The sequence below is a fragment of the Coturnix japonica genome, chromosome Z (genome assembly GCF_054131305.1).
Source record: "Coturnix japonica strain WE chromosome Z, WE-NBRP24, whole genome shotgun sequence".
NCBI classification, from domain to species: Eukaryota; Metazoa; Chordata; class Aves; order Galliformes; family Phasianidae; genus Coturnix; species Coturnix japonica.
In genome coordinates this window covers 43,032,098-43,050,611 of record NC_140702.1, presented here as the reverse complement: position 1 = coordinate 43,050,611, position 18,514 = coordinate 43,032,098, and the positions used below count along the sequence as shown (strand labels likewise).

General features: G+C 36.6%; 1 protein-coding gene across 18 annotated transcripts in view; it reads right to left on the bottom strand.

Annotated features, from left to right (window-relative positions):
- BNC2 (basonuclin zinc finger protein 2) overlaps positions 1-18,514 on the bottom strand; it is a 360,639-nt gene that overhangs the window by 121,539 nt on the left and 220,586 nt on the right. For 17 of the 18 annotated variants that reach the window (XR_014939176.1, XM_085528312.1, XM_085528305.1 and 14 more), the window contains one exon: positions 2,683-2,918. Coding sequence is in view for 16 of the 18 variants with exons in the window: in XM_085528312.1 (XP_085384438.1) it covers positions 2,683-2,918 (236 nt within the window). In the remaining 2 variants the exon portion in view is untranslated. Of the gene's footprint in view, positions 1-2,682; positions 2,919-18,514 lie in introns of those variants that run through there. The other variant, XM_085528318.1, reaches the window with a different exon arrangement.

Genomic DNA, 18,514 nt, shown 5'->3' with positions numbered 1-18,514 from the left:
TCTGGTAGTGATACTACCATTTCTTTCCTAATTTCTCTGTCTTTCCCTCTTCTATCAGATAGTTCAAAAGAGCCACTTTTTTAAGAAGCCTTCTTTGTTATCAGAGATTTGGTTATTTTCCTAAGACTTTTCTCATTGTATGTTAAAAGGAGCGGATTCTGTTCCTCTGAGATATATCGAGCTTTGTAACTTTATTGCAAACCAAACACATTTTTGCCCAGAGAGGTTGTGGAGTCCCTATCCCTAAAGATCTCCAAAAGCTGTTGGGGTATAGCTCTGGAAAAACAACTCTGGGTAAGTCTGCTTGATCAGGGTGCTGCAGATGCACTTCAGAGATCCCTTCCAAATACTCAACCACTTCCGTGGTTTAGAGAGCTAAACTTAACAGGCAGGTTCAATTATGCCTATAGCAGGTCTTCCTCTGCCCACTAACACAATCCACAGCCACAAGCTAACCAGTTCAATATGTGGTAAGATTAGCAGCTGCCTTTTATTTCCATAGATAGTTGTTCTCCTTTACCTGACATAATACCCAATATATTGCTGCTGAATGCAGTAATGCTAAACTTCATGCCTTGAGAGCTATATTGTGACTGAGTTTTAACCAGATAAGCTGAACTCTGGTCTAATGGTGTAATATAGGCCTTTACACCACTCAGATACATAGGTGACTGTCTGACTGTATAAAACTCTCTGTAAATATATTACAAGCCATTCTTGCATACATTAAGATAATTACAACAGATAATTAAAACAAAATCAATATAGGCCTGATTCCATGATTTTTAAAGCAAGAAAAATACTTGTTTCAGTCTTCTTTCTGGGAAAGAACACTAAAATCTACATTTATAATAAGTTATCCCCAATTACACACTGTATTTAGTAAACTGTTTATTTTCTAATGTTAAGTCCAAGAAATGATGCCTTTTTTTAACATGAATTCCTTTGCAAATCATATTTCTTCATCCCTTTTGATAAGCAACATTCAGAATCTTGGAAACTAAGTATGATGCAATATTTATCAGTTTAAATATTCATCATTTATCAAAATTAATATATCTTAAATAATATTCATGTATACACATCCATGCATATATATCATACAAACACCTATGGATATTTGTCTGTACCTGTATAAATATTCCATACATATACTTACATGTAAGTTCTATCAGAATCATAGAATTGCTCAGCTTGGACAAAGCCTTAAAGATCACCAAGTCCAACCACAACTGAACAATACTATCCTAACTCTATCCAAGAGCTTCTGTAGTGACTTTCTCCCCTCAGGCAGATCAACACTCTCTCCCAGCTTGTTGTCGTCTGCAAACTTACTGAGGGTGCACTTAATCCTCTCATCAAGATCATTATTAAAGATGTAAAATAGAAGTGGCCCCAGTACTGAGCCTTGGGGGACACCGGCCACCAACTGGATTTAACTCCACTAACCACAACTCTTTGGGCCCAGCCATCCAGCCAGTGTTTCTGGCAAAAGAACAAAAATATATATTTATAGTGTACAAATGTGTAACATTTTGCTTTTGTAAAATAGATGCTGATGCCTAAGAGATTTCTTAAACATTAAAGAACTCCACTTTTGTATGTATCTTAATAACAAACAAGATTTCATTACAATAATAATAGCCTTTTTATTGCTCTTTATGACTGTTCCACAATTCAGAACTTTTCTGAAATATCTATCTATAGAGCATTAAAGAAAATACTCCAGAACACAGAATATTAAAGTTCCTATTTATTTAGGTAGGGCTAATTGATTTCTTTCACACAAAAGACAGGAAACTGAAGAGGAACTGAAAAACACAGTCAGAATTTTGGGAATAAAAATTCCCATATTTTCTGTATAAAGCTAAGCAAACTTTCACTGTCTAAGAAAGTAAAGAATTAATCAGAAACTAGAATTTTTAGTTTTTCACATACATTTACTTCAATAACTGGATGACTTCTAGAAGGTGCAGAAGTCCTACAGTCAGTAGTAATTAAGAGCAATCAGAAATATGTAGTATTACATTCTCAATCAAACTGTCTTGTAAAATGTAAAAGATTCACTTCTGAATCCAAACGACAATATGGTTCTTCAGGTAAGGAACTATGTATATTACCAGCCATGTTCATAACGTAAGCTTGCCCCCTCTTTTTGTGTCCTTAAAATTTGGAGTTTTGATTGCATAATTTACCTCAACCGCTCCACATGTAAAACATGACTTAAAGCTATGTTTTTTAAAACTGACTTATAAATAGGATTTTGAGAGGGCCACCTTTCAACAAAACTATGATTTTATTTGGTATTATGCTAAAGAAGCAAAGAAATAAGGAGGAAATATTTGCTTTCTTAAATCGAACAGTAGCCCTTGAAAATATGCCAGCTGTCTTAGATGACCAAGTCAGGTTGCTGCTAGCTAACCTCAGTATTCGCAGCATTCAAAGTATTTCCTACAATAAGCATAAGCAAGTACGGATGCACACTACAGTACAACAGAAACTGCATATTTTCAGCTTCAGTAAAAATTGAATTTTCTAGTTTGCCAAAATCATTATTGGTCTTCAACACAGCACACTAAATGTGCTTAATTTTTTTCTTGTCTTTTGGGTGCACAGTCAATATTTCTGTGTAAAAAATGTCAATTAAATGTGTTTGTAAACAAGCTTTATTTTATTTCCTACCTGAAGGATGTAGCCTCGAACATAGTCTCGAAGTGTCCAGCCTAAGCCATGTAGAATATGCAACACCTCCTCTTGCTTCAGTACACTGAAGAGTCGGTCAAGTAGTATCTTCAGTCTCACAGGCACAGCCTGGGTACCGTAAAGCATCAGGCTGCTGATGTCAAACACAACGTTGGACTGCACGATCTCCACCTGGGTTGGGTGGTAGAGGTGCTGAGTACTAAGCTTGTCCAAGGCTGAAAGAAAAGGGATTCCGTATAAGGGTAGAGAAAATAGAAAAGCAAGAAAATAATCCCAAATAATTGTGTAATCACATCAGATAAAGTAGGTGTGCTTATTTTCTATAGAAACACCCACCTGGATGATACATTACCACAGATACACTCCAAAACAGTCCCACTTTTCAAGGGGCACTAATTAACCTTTAACCACAGAGCAGAATTCTGTTCACCTGAGTCTCGGACACTACCATAGAATCACAGAATGGCCTGTGTTGAGAACGACCACAATAATCATCCAGTTTCAACCTCCCTGCTATGTACAGGGTCAGAAACCACTAGACCAGGCTCCCCAGAGCCACATCCAGTTTGGTACTGAATGCCTCCAGGGATGGGGCATCCACAATCATACTCATCAGTTTAAAAGAAATTATGAAAAAATTGGTGATTTACTCTAGACCAAGACTGGAGCTGCACAGAATTAACTGGGACCATTAAATATTTCAGACTTATCTTCTGGAGTAGAAAAGAAAACAGGCACATTCTGAACCTTCCTAAACATTTGAAAAACTTAGCCCTATGAGTTACCATGAATTTACTGCTACATGATTCAGCTGATGAGTAGCACACATTGGTTTGTTTTACTATTTAGTGCAAATTTCATATTATTCACTGCAACATGAGTAATTTTGAGATGAGTGGAGAGGATGTTTGCAGGGTGCGGGTAACTCTTAAGCCATTTAGAAGTTAAACATTATGGAATGGCATTGCAGGCTATATTTTGTATCTGTTTATGTTTAATTTCCTTTTCTATTTTACAGAACATGTTGCAGCACCTAAGCTTCTGACTTTTTTTTTTTTAAACAATTTTTTTTTTTTTTTTTCCTGAGCATTTAAAATAATCATACAGGGACTTCTCATGTACTCTGGTTTCTTTTTGGCTTTTGGTCACTGGAGAGTTCATGTACTCTTGATAAATTGCTTTCTTACATCCAGAGCGCAAAGGCCCTTATCATTTACTCGCTGGCTTCATTCAACACATTTACTCCAAGGAATACTTTGTCAAAGAGTTCTGGTTTCCTTATACTTCATTTCTTGCAACTGATTTGTCTGATCTTTCCTATTCTAGTGGTTAAGTCAACTTTGAATAAATAGCTTTAAATATTAATTTAACTTTCAAAAAAGATAAGGAATTGGCAAGCCTAGGGACTGCAGTCCTATGTCTCTCTGCGGGACATTTATACTGCAGAATGTGAAGGATGGAATTATTCTTCCAAAAGGACTTCTTTCCAAAGCATTTCTGCTATATGGGCTTCATGATATGGGAATGATTTATTTACAAGTTCTAATGAATGGGATTTGATTGAAGCACAAACAGGAAAAATACTTTCCCACATTTTATTTTACCTGTTTTTGTATGCCTTTTTTTTTTTTTTTTTTTTTTTTGGTAATGTAGTTATATTGATACAGGTGTAACAGATGTGCTCAGAAGAATCTAGAAAATTAATTTTGTTGCTATATAGATTGAAATGCATGAATGCAGATGTGTATGTAAAAGTACTTGAGTGAGTTCATTTCTTTTTATCCTATGCCTACAGTGTGCAAAAGCAAGTTCTTTCACCTAAAGAAGAAAAGTGGCTTGCTTAAATTTTTTAAGAATTTTTTAAGATGATTCTAGCTTGGCCCTTGTCAGAGTGCTGGCAAGATGTCTGGATCTAAAGACTACTGACTGGATCATAAAGCTAATAGCTAGAATGAGGTCACAAAACTCTGTGGACAATTACCCGCCTCATGTAATGAGACCACTCTGAGAATAATGGCCTAAAAAAGATCAAGATGCAATAGAAGAAATAATAAAAAAGGTCCTTCCAAATGACTGTGTGTACTGGTTGAACAACAGAAAGAAATTTTTACAAGATGTCCTGTACTACTCCATTTATCAGAAACAGCTGTTTTCAAGTAATACTATCTATAGACATCTGATTCTCAAAATGAGTACACACAAGAAATAAGAACTAGTCATGTGCTGGATTAACATTCCAAGTGACAGTGAAATGATCTCCAATTTTGATTTGTGGCTTTATTCTGCACATTATCTAATAAACAAATATAAGCAGTGCATTTCGTTCTTTCAAAGGACAAGTCAGGGTATGCACTGAAGTGCAAAATTTACAACACAACAAAGCATATATTTTTGCATGGGTGTGTACCAGAACATTTGCAAAATAAAGGCAGACCCCATGCTACAGGCAAAAAATAAAAATAAAACAAAAGATGAAGAAGAAAAGTTTTATGTGAAATGGAATGGGATTCATTTACTCCAAAAGAAGGAAGTTCCTATGGATCACTGATTATTGAAAACTCATGCACCTCGCAGGAGAATGCAATTTTTCACGATAATTTTTCTTTCTTTAATTTTTGTTTTAAGGGATTGGTAAGGAAATATAGAGGTTTTATTCTTCAGTACTACTGATTTCTTCTCTAGCATAATTAGCAAAGTAATGCCATCGTTTTAGGAGGATTCAAGAGGCCATTTGCTCCTTTCAATAAGAAATTAAAAAAAAAAAAAAAAAAAAAAAAAAAAGGAAGAAAAAAGAAATAAAAAGAGGACCTGCATTTCATTGCTTATTGTAAGGATAAGAGTATTAACTTTAACCTTCTTGACAGATCTGAGAGTAGATAGTTAAATTCTGCTGTCCTGAATTACCCATCTAATTTCATGTATATAAGGCATTCCTCATCATTTCCTCTTCTAAACTACTGGTTTGATTCCTATATGCTAATGAACAGTGCTGTGTTTCACAGGTGAATACATCCAACATTATCCACAGCACTGTATGATTTCATAAGTGCATAGGAGACTTCAAGATGAAACATGCTATATTAGAGAATGAGCTTTATCATTCCTGAAAAATGACATAAACAGATGTGTCCTTATTAAGAATATATCACTGCCTGAACATCATAAACCACACATTATAAGTCCCTTCCTGGTGAAGCATGAGCTATTACTCATGTTTAGACTTTCAGTGGGCTCAAAATTTCACCCAGGAAAGTCTGAACATGTTTGTGACTTTTTCAATGCAACCTGTACAGTCTTCAGAAAATGACTACGATGGGTTCAGTGAGGTGCTTCAGTGAAGGCAGCTGCCTTTCAACAGTCCAGTTCAATTCTTAGCGCTAGCCTAACAGTCTGGTAGTTACTATACCAGTGTGAGAAGAAAGATGTTCACCAACACAGGAAGAAAGGAAAAATCTTTCAGTTTTTTGGGGAGCAGCCTAAGAAGCCCTTGTGTTTCATCATAGCAACTTTCAGTGGAGCTGAACTGCAAATACTTGTTCCAGAAATTTTAACTACTGCAAGAAACGGGGGACAAAAAAGGGTCATAAAGAACTGAATATATATAAGACTGCCTTCAGCGACTAAAAATTACTAACTGCTTTATCAATATAGGAATTAGGAATCTCACCTAATTCTGAAGTATTGAAGATGCCTCATAATCCTTATATGATCTGTACTAATCACAGGTTTCGTCCATTTAGGATTTGGACCAGGATTTTCCTCAGCCTCTTGTGCTTCCTAGGTGAAAATTTTTCTTTCTGCACTGAAGTATGAAATTCCTTCTGTGATTTCACTGCTGCAGACAGCAATTTTAAGAAGCCACAGAAGACCCAGTGAGATGTTGTTTGGAATGACATCCTTCTGCACGAGCAAATTTACATGTTATTTGCATGAATATTCCTGTCTGCAGGGTTCCAATGAGCTTCAGTTTGCTATTGTTTGAGATTTCTACATGGGCATTCCTAGTATCTGAAATGAAGTTTCATGTTTTCTGAGTCCAGGTAGTAAAAGACCAAAATTGCAAATTCAGCTTGCCTGTAAGCCCCTTTTCAGAAAGAAATAGTTATCATAGAATCACAGAATGGTTTGAGTTGTATAATGGAACAGAGGATACTGAGAACCACACGGCACTTCACAGGAGTGCTGTCTCAACTATTTTAAGCACCTTAGTTAGCTACCCAACTTAAACAAAAATTTAACCTGCAATAAAACCAGGAGGAGGGATTTACTTTACCAACTGTATTTTACTGGAATTTTGGGATGCTGTGCAATTTAAAGGAGATTAAGTAAAAAAATATATACTGAAGTAAGACTAAAGCACTTACAGAAAATAAAGACAAAATCTTTAATTTTATAAACACTACAACCATTTCATTGACTCAGCTATGCAAACTGACCTAGGACCCTTTCTTTCAACAAGGTCATAAAATTAAAAGCCAGTTTTGTTAAGTAAAAGAAATTCAAGTAGATACTGATTAATTTTGTACATTAAAGCTCTCATGCTGTTTTTTGAGTAGGTAAAGCAAAAGCATGAGATTTTGCTTATACTGAGTATAAAAGAGTTTTAAATATTCTACTTTTGATGCATTTGGAGTTGTTAATGGATCTTTCTATTTTTGTTAGATAAATATTTAGGTTTCCTGGGGAGGGCCAAAAAGGTGCAGTGAAAATCCTTATTCTCAGCTGATCTGCCTGGCTTTGTACCTCAGAACATCACAGAAGAGTGTCAGTATGTTACAATGAACTGGTCGTTATTAATCTTACAACATTTCAGCTCCAAATTTGCCCTAAGCAATATTCTCACTCCTGATTTCAGTGCATGCTCTCAAATTTAAAAAGAAGGTACACAGTCTGAATGTATACGCACATAAATGATTTTAAATTTAATAAATAGTTTTTAAAACACCATCATATTTCCAGATTCAAGGATAGATAGGAAGATAAAGAAGACATTTTCTGTAGTCTGTGTCCAAGCAACAACCAAGGACAACAATATGGCATGCTGAATACAGTAAAACAGATATAGCACTATTAATGGCATTGCAGCACACTGGAGCTTGCTGTTGGTTTTACTGGTGAACACAGGCAGCTTTACATTTTTTCAGAGTTCAAGATTTTCTTCTTTTCATGTCACAGAGAAAAAAGTAGAAAATCCTTTCAGCAAAAGATTGTAGCCTATGATCGACTGAATGCTGGAGGGACAACACCGCAGTGATTAGACGTGGTCTAAGTTAGCCTCCCTTAGGATGTAGATTTAACACCACGTGCCACATGGTGTGTACTGCGGTATATTTTGTAGGTTAAAAAAAAAAAAAAGTACATCAGAAATGTGCTTAGAAGATGACCAAAGTCAAAAAAACTTCCCAGTTCCTACTGAATGGCTAAGACATTTATGCTGCATAGGAAATTATCCTGTTCATCCCTTGGCACAAGCACAGAGAGGGGGTACACTAACGTTTACAAAGGTGAATGAACATCCTTCTCTGTCTGGGTGTAAGGACCGGCTACAACATGGCATCCTTTGGTGATTCCATTTGTCATGGTTTTGTAATTTTGTAATTTTGCTATCAGTATTCCACATCATAACATCATGTAAAGCATGGATAATTCTATTGAATGTGCAGTCCACAGAAGAAGACTACATATCCCAGAGAAGAACAGGGGTAGTGATAAGTCACGGGACCAGGACGCTATATAATCTTGTTCCCAGGCTGGAGTGCTCGCCTTCTTCTTCTCTCGAACTTCTCGGAGAGTGGGAAGCATTCCAGCCGTGTCGCCTAGAGTTCACAGCAGGCCTCTTGGTTTTCAGGGACTCTCTCTCTCTGTTTTGTTCGATTTGTTAGCCTCAATTATATTATATTGTGTTATCTTGTATTTCGATATCATATTTAGTAAAATAAGTTTTTCCTCCTTAGATTGCCGCTGTTTTTATCCCATTCCCCTTTTCCCCCTCCTTTCCGGGCCCCGGGGGGGGGGGGGGGGGGGCACGGGGTGGCTTCCCCTGTCACGGGCATACGTAAATCTAAGTAACCCGTGACACCATTTTATCCTGTCTTTCAAAGTTTTACCCGCTCTGAAGATGAAAATTCACTAAGTTTCAAGAGATGTCAGTAGGTGAGGAAATAGCACATATTCTGGTTCAAAGGCAAAAACATTTCCTTTTACCTTTTACTGTATTTAAAAGCTAATAATGGAAACCATTTGCTAAATGCATCTAGTCTCTGACAGAGGAACGCATATGTGATCTCCTAATTTACAGCTTGCATGTACAGATGTTCACACTTAATAAAAGGACACTTAATTGCATTTTAAAATTAAACATGTGTTGATAATAGGTATTTCAAACCCAAACAACACAGCAACTGAACTGATAAATGTCTTCATGCCTCACCACGTCTTATACTCCAACAACATTTTTACAACAGATCAAAAAAAACAAAACCCCAGCACTTCAGTTGCATGTACACAAAATAAATGTTATTAAAAAAGGTTTGAATGTAATCTTTCATTAATTTTTCTGCCTATGATCTGATTCCAAGTTGAAACACTTAGATTGCTACTAGGTTTATGTAGCCAAAAGCAGAACCACAGTTTGTTCACAGACATTGCTTGCCGTCTGCAATTTTTTTTTATCCCTTTGCAAAACTTTGAACCCCATCCAGCTTTGACACACTGCCTCTTCAGTTAATAACTATCAAGTTTCCCCTTGTCTCCTGTCTACTTTTCTTTGAGGCAATTGCGCACTCAGCACCCCGAGATAATAACACACATCTATAAGATAAAAGCAATGGCATTAATGTAATTGTCTGCCTTTCTCTCTTTAGCCTAATCTTTTTTTCCCTTCAGTTTTGACTGCCTCTGTGACACCTGTTTTTGTCTCCTCTGATCCTACGACAGGTTTTCCGCTGACAAGGTTTTTGCCTGACAGAGATTCTGCCAGACAAGAACATAATAAAATATGAAGAACTGCTTGTCAGAGTTCCTGCCAATGTTCACATGAAATAGGAGAAAAAAAAAATCCTGATTTTTTTTTTTTTTTTTTAAAGGGGCCCTGTTATGGTTGCTTTTGGCCTGTAGGGAAAACAGCCTCCCTGGCCAAATCCTGCAAGCCAAACAGGTGTTTTATTTTTCTTCCTATTTAAAAACAAAAACAACAACAAAAACAACAAAAAAGAACCAACAACAAAAAAAAACCACTTTTTTTTTTTTTTTTTTTACAGGGGAAAGAAAAAAAAATAGGGCAACCCACAACAATTCCTTCTAATTTCTTCCTGCAAAATGAAAGTTAGAACCAACTCTGTGTAGTTACATCTATATTGGATAACCATTTTAAAAACTCAGAACTGACCCTCAAATAAATAAGATAACAGTATTCTCCTTGTTGATAACTAATGTGTACTAATGTGTTCAAAGGAACAAGCAATAAGCACTTTCATTCTGAGTTCCCAGAAAAACATCTGGGCTACTAGACACTACCTGATAGGTCACACTGCATAAGAGAAGGCACCTGAATATGGGGGCCGTAATAAGGAAGATGAGACACAGTCTGTACTCTTCTGCGGGGCTTGTGCCTGTAATCCTCTCTGTCAGAAGGTACCTTTCTGCATGTGTTAAGAAGGACTTAGAACCAGTGATTAGCCTGACACAGATAAATTACTGGAGTGTCCCAGCAAACAGCTGGTCTTTTGTGTGTCAGTATCGTCCATCATCTCAGCTAGAGATAGTAGGTCTAACCTTCACTTTGCTGGCCATACTCTCCAGACATCACCCTGCAACTGTACTCCATGGGTCCAAGACCCCTCCTTATGCACTGGCTGTGACCTTCACTCCCTAATAAGCTACACCTTAGGTGTGTCTTCTGAATGACCCTCACATTCTCTTCTCCAACTCTGCCTTTGACTCCACCTTCTTGTTCATGTCTAGAGCCCCTGGATGGACCCTTGAGCTGACTTGTTCCCTCAACCATGTCTCAGGCTTGGACATATTTTACTGTTAGCACCTGGCTTTACACACTGCGATCAGATTCTGGGCATTGGGTTCACTGGTGCAGGCATGACCATTGTTGCAGTTTTCTGGACTACTACTAGTCCAGATCCCCTTGCTGGACCGCCCAACACTTGATACTCCTTGACACATGGACTGACAGTGGACTACTATTAATCTGGCTAGCCTTTACATTTGATCTTTCCTATCTCTTAGTCTTTAAACTCCAGTGCCTCCATCCTATCAGCCATTAACACCTTCATAAGGATCTCCACTTAATAATGGTGAGATTGAGGCCAATGTGTATTTTAATTGGACTAACACCATCTGGTTAACACACTGTATGCAGTGTGACAGCAGCACATTTGGCGTCCCGGATTGGTGGTCTGGAATTGCAGGATTCCCATCTTCATACAAATGCACCCCAGCTTACATTGTCTGATTCACAGACACAGAAAAGTCTGTGTTGGAAGGGATTTATGGAGATTTCCTGTTGCAACTTCTTACTGAAGAGAAAATCTTAAATTAGCCTATCTAGGGCTCCAGCAGCTTGAATGATCTATATGTACAATGAGAGATATTCCACCACTTCTCCAAGCTGAAGACATTCACATCCTTAGAAGGCAGATTAATACAGCTAGTTCTACCACTGATAACATCAATCTTTCCCACTACCACAGTCCCTCAATGAAATACAACATTTGTGAAGAACAGCAATAAAATTCAAGTACTGCAACCATTTCTCAAAGCTCCAGCTAAATACAATTCAGAAAATCTGATGGTAACAATTAGACCATAATTAGAGAGATCTTTGGAATTCATATTATACATTTCTTGTATAATCTTTTCTAAAACCAAGAAGGAAGTTGGATAGTAAAGTAACACTACTGTCCACTAAATTAATCTGGGGCAAGTTTCCTCATAAGGTTGATACAGTCAAATTTCTTTTCCTAGGAAGTAAAAAAAATAAAATAAAATAAAATAAAATAGTTTATTTCCACAAAACCAAAATTTGAGGTAGTTACCAATGGAATGATCATTACTCAGTAGCATCTGAAAGCAGTATGAATTTTTTATTCTTGCAGTCACATGCCATTTTTAATGTTGTGAAGCTATGTGAAATGGAATAGTAGGGTTTGTTTCACTTAGAACTCTTTCAATTTGTGTTCTGCTTAACCTAGTGAACTCTAGTTAATTAAGATGTTCCTATAAACAATTAAGCCTCTTGTAGGATCGTTAAGAAGATATAAAAATTTATGATGTAATAAAGTGTAATAAAATGATATAGTGGTTAGCACATCACTGCAGTTCATGTGCAGTAGCATAGGTGTTAAAAGAGGCAAGTATGCAGGTACCATGACCTAAATATGCTGGAGACATGTGGATACATGCTATAGAAACAATGTCACCATTGCTGCCCCAGAAATCTGCTGGTGATTTGCAGCGTCGAGTCACAAAGGATTTATGCTGCTTGTGTGATTATAGTAGCCAGCTCCAGGCTTTTTCCTTCCTATACTGATGCTACGCCATGTAGTGAACTTCCCATCAGGACATTTAATGGGGCAAGATCAATTCTTTCACTGAATGTTTTTCCAAGAAGCTGTCTCTGCTATTCATGGAAAGAGGGATTTCAAATGCTAATAAAAATCATTGTTTCTTTTGCCCTTGCTCTATTTTTCTTTTTTTTTTTTTCTTTTTTTTTCTTTTTTTTTTCTTTTTTTTTTCCTTTTTTTCTTTTTTTTTTTTCTTTCTTTTTTTTTTTTCCTAAATGGATTCTTTCCTTAGGAAGAGAGGACAAGATATCCGAGACATTTCCTAGCATTTTATCCCATGTTATTTGGCTCAAAAAAAGAGACAAATCCTTCTCCATAAAAAGTCATCTCAGGCAATCACAGACACTGAATGATATGATCTTGCTCTTCTGTGACACCCTCAATCTAAACTTCTTTGGACATTAAAATCTAGTCTAGGTAGATCATAGCTATAAAAGTGGCCTTGTATGTACTTCAGAGACAGGCAAACTGAGGTGATGGGACTCAAGTGAAGCAGAGTTGCAAAAAATAAGTCAACAATGGAGATGGATAAAGAAGACTTAGATAATAGAAGATTATGTACTCAGTTTATGTTACCTGAAACAGAATTGACAAGGAAAATTTACATCTGTAATGGTTAGATTTCTGATTTCATTCTCAAAACATCATTCTCTTCTGGAAAGAAGCAATCCTTGCCCAAAACTTTGTGTCTGTCTGAATTACTTAGCACAAGTGTGAAATAAACATTATCCCTACAAAAGGGAGAACAAAAGCAGAAATACTGACAATTCTTTTTTAACTATTACAGAGTATTGCTTATTTTTATAGTCACTTTTTTGTAAAGTATACCTGCAGCAAGGTTGCAAACACAGGGACACAGAACAAGAGAGCAGGATGCCCTCCAGACATATGGCTGTGATTCCCAGCCATAGAATTCAGCCTTTGTACAAAAACGCTTTCTACAGGTATATATGTACTGTGTGAAGGCATGTAGAATGGAATACAGCACTGTGGAATTCTAAAGGGTGGCTGAGAAAAACTGCCTTCAAACCTGTTGTCAACACAAAGTGATCCGACCATTGCAATGTTGGTGGAAAATAAGAGTTCCCAGTGCACATCTGACAGCTTCCATCCCAGTTCCAGAAGATTACTAATATCACTAGTGACTTAAAAGATTTTCATAAAATAAAACGTTCACAATGAGAAAGGACTTCACGTTGGGACGTGAATATGGTACAACCTAGCAAGAAAGAACACTGTGCTTCAGAATGGATCGATTCTGCTTAGGGCTTATCAAGCTTTTGGGCAGTCATTAGTCGATTCCCTAGTGTCTGTCTGGGGCTATGGTCATCTGACTGTGTGCAAGGAATATTACCATTTTCAAACCCAGGACCATGTGCCAGAAGATGTCTGGGAAGAAGATCTAACCTATTCCTGACTGACAGAAGAATCAAGATTTCCTGAGAGTGGCAGGGAAGACAAGAAAAAAAGATTTTAATCTGAATCCAAGTAATCCAAGGAGATGTGTGTCAACATATGTGTTTTAGGGACTGTGGTCTTATCCCAAGGAAAGCCCTCCTGACAACCTGAAGGTACTGAATTTGCACATGGTATAAACCCTTGACAATATAGATATGTAAGCATACATTGAATGGAAAAATGGAAAATAACGCCTTTTTACTTGATCTTGGAGTAACTATTTCCTGTTATAATGTCTAATAAAGGGAATGCACAAGCTGGAGGAGGGACTAAGAGGAAGTGTTTACTAGTAATGAATTAGGTAAGGTTCCTGGAAGAAACTGAGAAATGAAATATACTCCTCACTCTTTAGGGTCAAGAGGAAGCTAATACAGATGGGTCAAAAGGATTTTGTCAGTAAAAGTGCAAAAAAAGCCAGACAAGATGTAAAATACTTTTGCGCATAAAGCCACAAAGAGCTACTCTTTCTTATCAATGAATTAATTCTTATCAATGAGATTAATTCATTTGCCAAAAACATCTATGTAGCTCCCCCCAAAATTAAAAGTCTATGTTCTCAGGTAATATTAAAGCATTTTACAGAATTAACCAAGCTGAAAACAAAGCAAAAAGTATGTTTGGTATGCTAAGGCTGTGACTCTTTTTAAAATATTATAGAACAATACAAAAATAATCCATCTATTTTAACCATTACATAATAATAGGATTATATTTCCCCTTTCCCTTTTTAGTGTTGATTCCCTATTCTTTCTCCAGTTTTCAAGAAAAGAGTAACATGGCCCTTCTGCCAGCTTTTAGAGACTCTTAAGATGTGTGACATGTTCTGCTTTTGCTTTTTTTTTTTGTTTTGTTAGAACTGACCTTTGACTTTGCAAACCTGGATTTCTTTCACTTAACAGTTTTGGACAGTGACAAACACAGGAACCCTGCTGCTTTTTATTTCAACACAGTGCTCCTCTTCCTTTCTCTCTCATTACCATGAAGCACACATTTAAAATCTAAACCGCTTTCACAGTTCTAGTCCTTTCAGCTACTCAGAGAAAGAGATGCAATTTCTAATATTTCCACAGGATTTATCTTTCTCTTTTCTTTATTTATTTGCTCCTGCCTTCCTTTCATTTTCTCCCACTTCACCTTTCCATTACCTGACAACTTAAGAATGTAGAATTCACCACTCTGCCATGCGGAAAGAAGCAGTTGTGGTCACATCATATTTTTGGGCTTACAACAGCAGTCTCCATTTTCTACTGGAGACCATTGTTTTGGCTGTTAGTCTAATTTACAGCAAGTTGGCACGCGAGTTATACAAATGCTGGTAGCTGGAAAGTCCCTTCACAATATGAAAGATGTTGAGACTATGACCATGAGCATTCACCAGATGTCAGATTTTAAGATGGAAAAGGCTAATGGATTTACCCTATGCACTGAAATCTACTAGTCAACACATATTTATTGGAACATAAAGGAATGTGATCTTGAAGTTACCCTGAAAAAGGCCTGGTGAAGTCTCTGGCTGGAGATGGGAGCATATATAATTAATTTGTACCATGAAGTATATCTCACAGAGGTAGTATGGGCTGATAGGCCTGGTGCACAGGAAAAGACGGCAGAGATCAAGAGAGAATTAAGAACCAGAGAAGTAAGAAGGATGACAACAAAAATGTTAGCAGGATACTTCACTGCCCAGAGTGGATTGAATAGTGTAAAATTCAGGTAGTCTGAGAATGTATATTGCAACAGAAATATCAGAAATTATGCTGCTGATGTCTGACTGAGCTTTGTCAGTTATTAGTCTGAGGGTAAGACAGAGAACTAGATTTTCACATTTTTTTTACTGTCTTTGAAACAATATGACACTGATTTCAGACAGGTTGAATTAAATTATTATATTGTGTATTTCTGAAATCTCTGCAAAGCCTGTGATACAGAAAAAGAACTGGAACAAATGTCATAATAGTTTTAGTGCACTATGATGCATTCCACATCACCTACCTTTAATGGAGCAAAATGGTTACAAAGAGTAGACAATATTTCCTATTAATGCTGCATTGGGTCTTTTGATCAGCTATAGCAGGTATAATAAGACTGTTTCTGTTAGTAGTGTGGTCATTGTTATTTCGACATTAATGACATGCAAAACAAGATGTAAAGCTGATGATGTTAATATCTTCATACTGCAGAGTTGCTTAATTTCTTTTCTAGTAGGCTAAGATACATCTGGTATGGAAAGTGGATGGCAAAATTTGTTTTCTTCGTTGTTTCCAATATATTCTAAGTAAGAAGGCTTTTTTGTGCCAAAACTAGTGAAGTATCTTTGCTACCTTCATACAGAATAGCATACTACTCATAAAACAACAAAAATATCAGGAGACAAAAACTATTCAAACAATCAAAAAAGTCTTGACTTTTTTTTTTTTTTTTTTTTTTTTCAGTCATCCTACACTATTTAAAGGCCACAAAATAGCAATTGCTTGTGCTAAAATCAATTGTACTAAAAAAGAATTACTGTTAACATTCTAATAAGATTTTATCTTTTCACCATGTGGACAATACCAGGCATATTAAGCATTTAAAAGATTGAAGGAAAAATGCATATAATAATCTGTTTGCCTGCTTGAGGTCTAGAAAATGGTTTATCCAATTTAAACCATTCACCTTTTCTTTTAGAAAATGAAACTCCATTCAAGCTGGACCATCTGAAAGCGAGACTTCAGCTAGGAAAAAAAAGAAAAAATAGAACAATCTATTTCTCTGAATCCCTTAAAACATCCAGAGATTCACACTAGAAATAATCTATTCCCTATTATTCACAGAAGTTCTTGAGAATGCTGTGATATTCTGCAGTTCTTGGCGTCAACCTTTAAAGACACTGGCAGTAGGATTAACACTATAGCAGAATGGTGCATGGTCAAAACTTTGTAAGCTGAACTACTGCCAACAGAATCACTTATCTTCATGCAAAAGAACTTCTCTGATGGATCTGTTCGTATACTGACATCCTACTCTGGCACCTCCAAACAGAAAAAAATGGAACTTGCAGGGAACCTTTCCTTTCAAGAAGTGAGCAGCTCATTTCAGGTGTATGAAAACAAACAAACAACATACGAAATAAAGCAGAAACAGGAAAAATACATACAAAAATAACACAGGCCAGCAGCTGCTATGTGCAATAATACTGTAGGGGCTTTATGCCCTTTCCTGCTCACTCCAAGAATTTCAACGTTTTAAATGGCAGTTATTAATATGCATTAATTCTGCACAGATGCATCAAGTAGAGCATGAGAAGATTGCAGTTGTAAGCTATTTTTTTGATCTGTTTGGGTAATTATGATTCTAGGTTATCAGAACTGAATAACCATGGTACTTCCTGTTGGATACACCAATTCTTTGATAATTACATTCAGAGAAGCACTACATCATGTGTCAGGGATCTGAGTTGAAATTAATTAATAAAAATCAGAAAAAAAAACCCTTTAATTAAAGTAGTAGGAAATTCTATTTGCATTCAGGGAACACCTTCTGAAAGCGCGGTGTTAGTGGTTTACTGAAAATCACTTCTGAACAGCAGCCTGATTCGGTTGTTTTAAAACCCAGGTGATATAGTACACTGAATTGTTCAGATTACTGAATGTTGTCCTCAGCATTCCAGAAAACAGTTAAGATCAAAAACTGAAGTGGATACATCACAGTCTCCGGAAAGTAATTTAAATGCCTGTGATTTGAACAGTATATGAAACAAATATGTGACAAGCCTTGCTCTACCACAAAATGTAAATACTCTAGATGACTGTACACAAAGCATAAAGGAAAAATATAGCAGAGCAGTCTTTGTGCATTGCTATAGTAAAACAAGCACTTTGCAATAATATATAACTGTATTAAGTCTTCTATTAGGAATGTTAAGTACCCAGTTATGGGAAAAGGCGGTGCATCCCTGATTGTTACATTCACCTTCTGACATCCTGGGCTTGTAAAGCAGAGCCCTGTGGTTATCTCAGATTACTGTCATACACTCTAATTTTTAATTCAACAACTTAATAGAGAGGTACTTATTAGAAAAATTTGATCATCATCTCCTGAGATGTACTGGTTAAAAATAAAAGTGGGATACTTATGTGAGAATCCAAGTGATAGATCCCCCTGTTACTCAAGAGGACACGCTGGAAAATACCTAGGTGAGCCTTCCCCAACCATGGATCAGCAAAGCCTCAATTGCTGATTCTGCAGAAAACCTGAAGCATGCCTGTGCTCCAGAGTTTTGTGAGGTTTAGAGGTCCTTCCAGTAATTGTGAGCCTGGTTACACTGTGACTAAAGATTTCTTTCCAGTAGTTAAGAGGAGTGAAAACAGGCAGAGTCCCTGAAGAATTTAGTACATAGCAAACCTGCAGCCAACTACCAGATTGGTGGTGTTAGGCTATTAGTAGGCAGGCTGTACATACAACAACAAAGGGACATAGGACTGCTTTGTAACCATATTCCTGATTTGTCTTCCAGGTGTGCGAATCTTTCAAAAACTTCTCTGGCATTTTTTGCTGCTGAATTTGCTAAGCATTCACACTTTCACTAATTCAAAAAGTTTGGGCAAAATACTCAAAATCATGTATTAAATAAGCAGAGATCAAGGGCATGTGAGGCATGCTAACACTCCAATCCAGGTTTTACAAAAATAAAATAAAATGTATTAAGACACTGAATGTGTGGTAGAAGAGGAGAATGAAGATTGTGCTAGATTAGATGTTTATAGATAATAAGAAAGAATCCCTAATTTCTTCTGCAA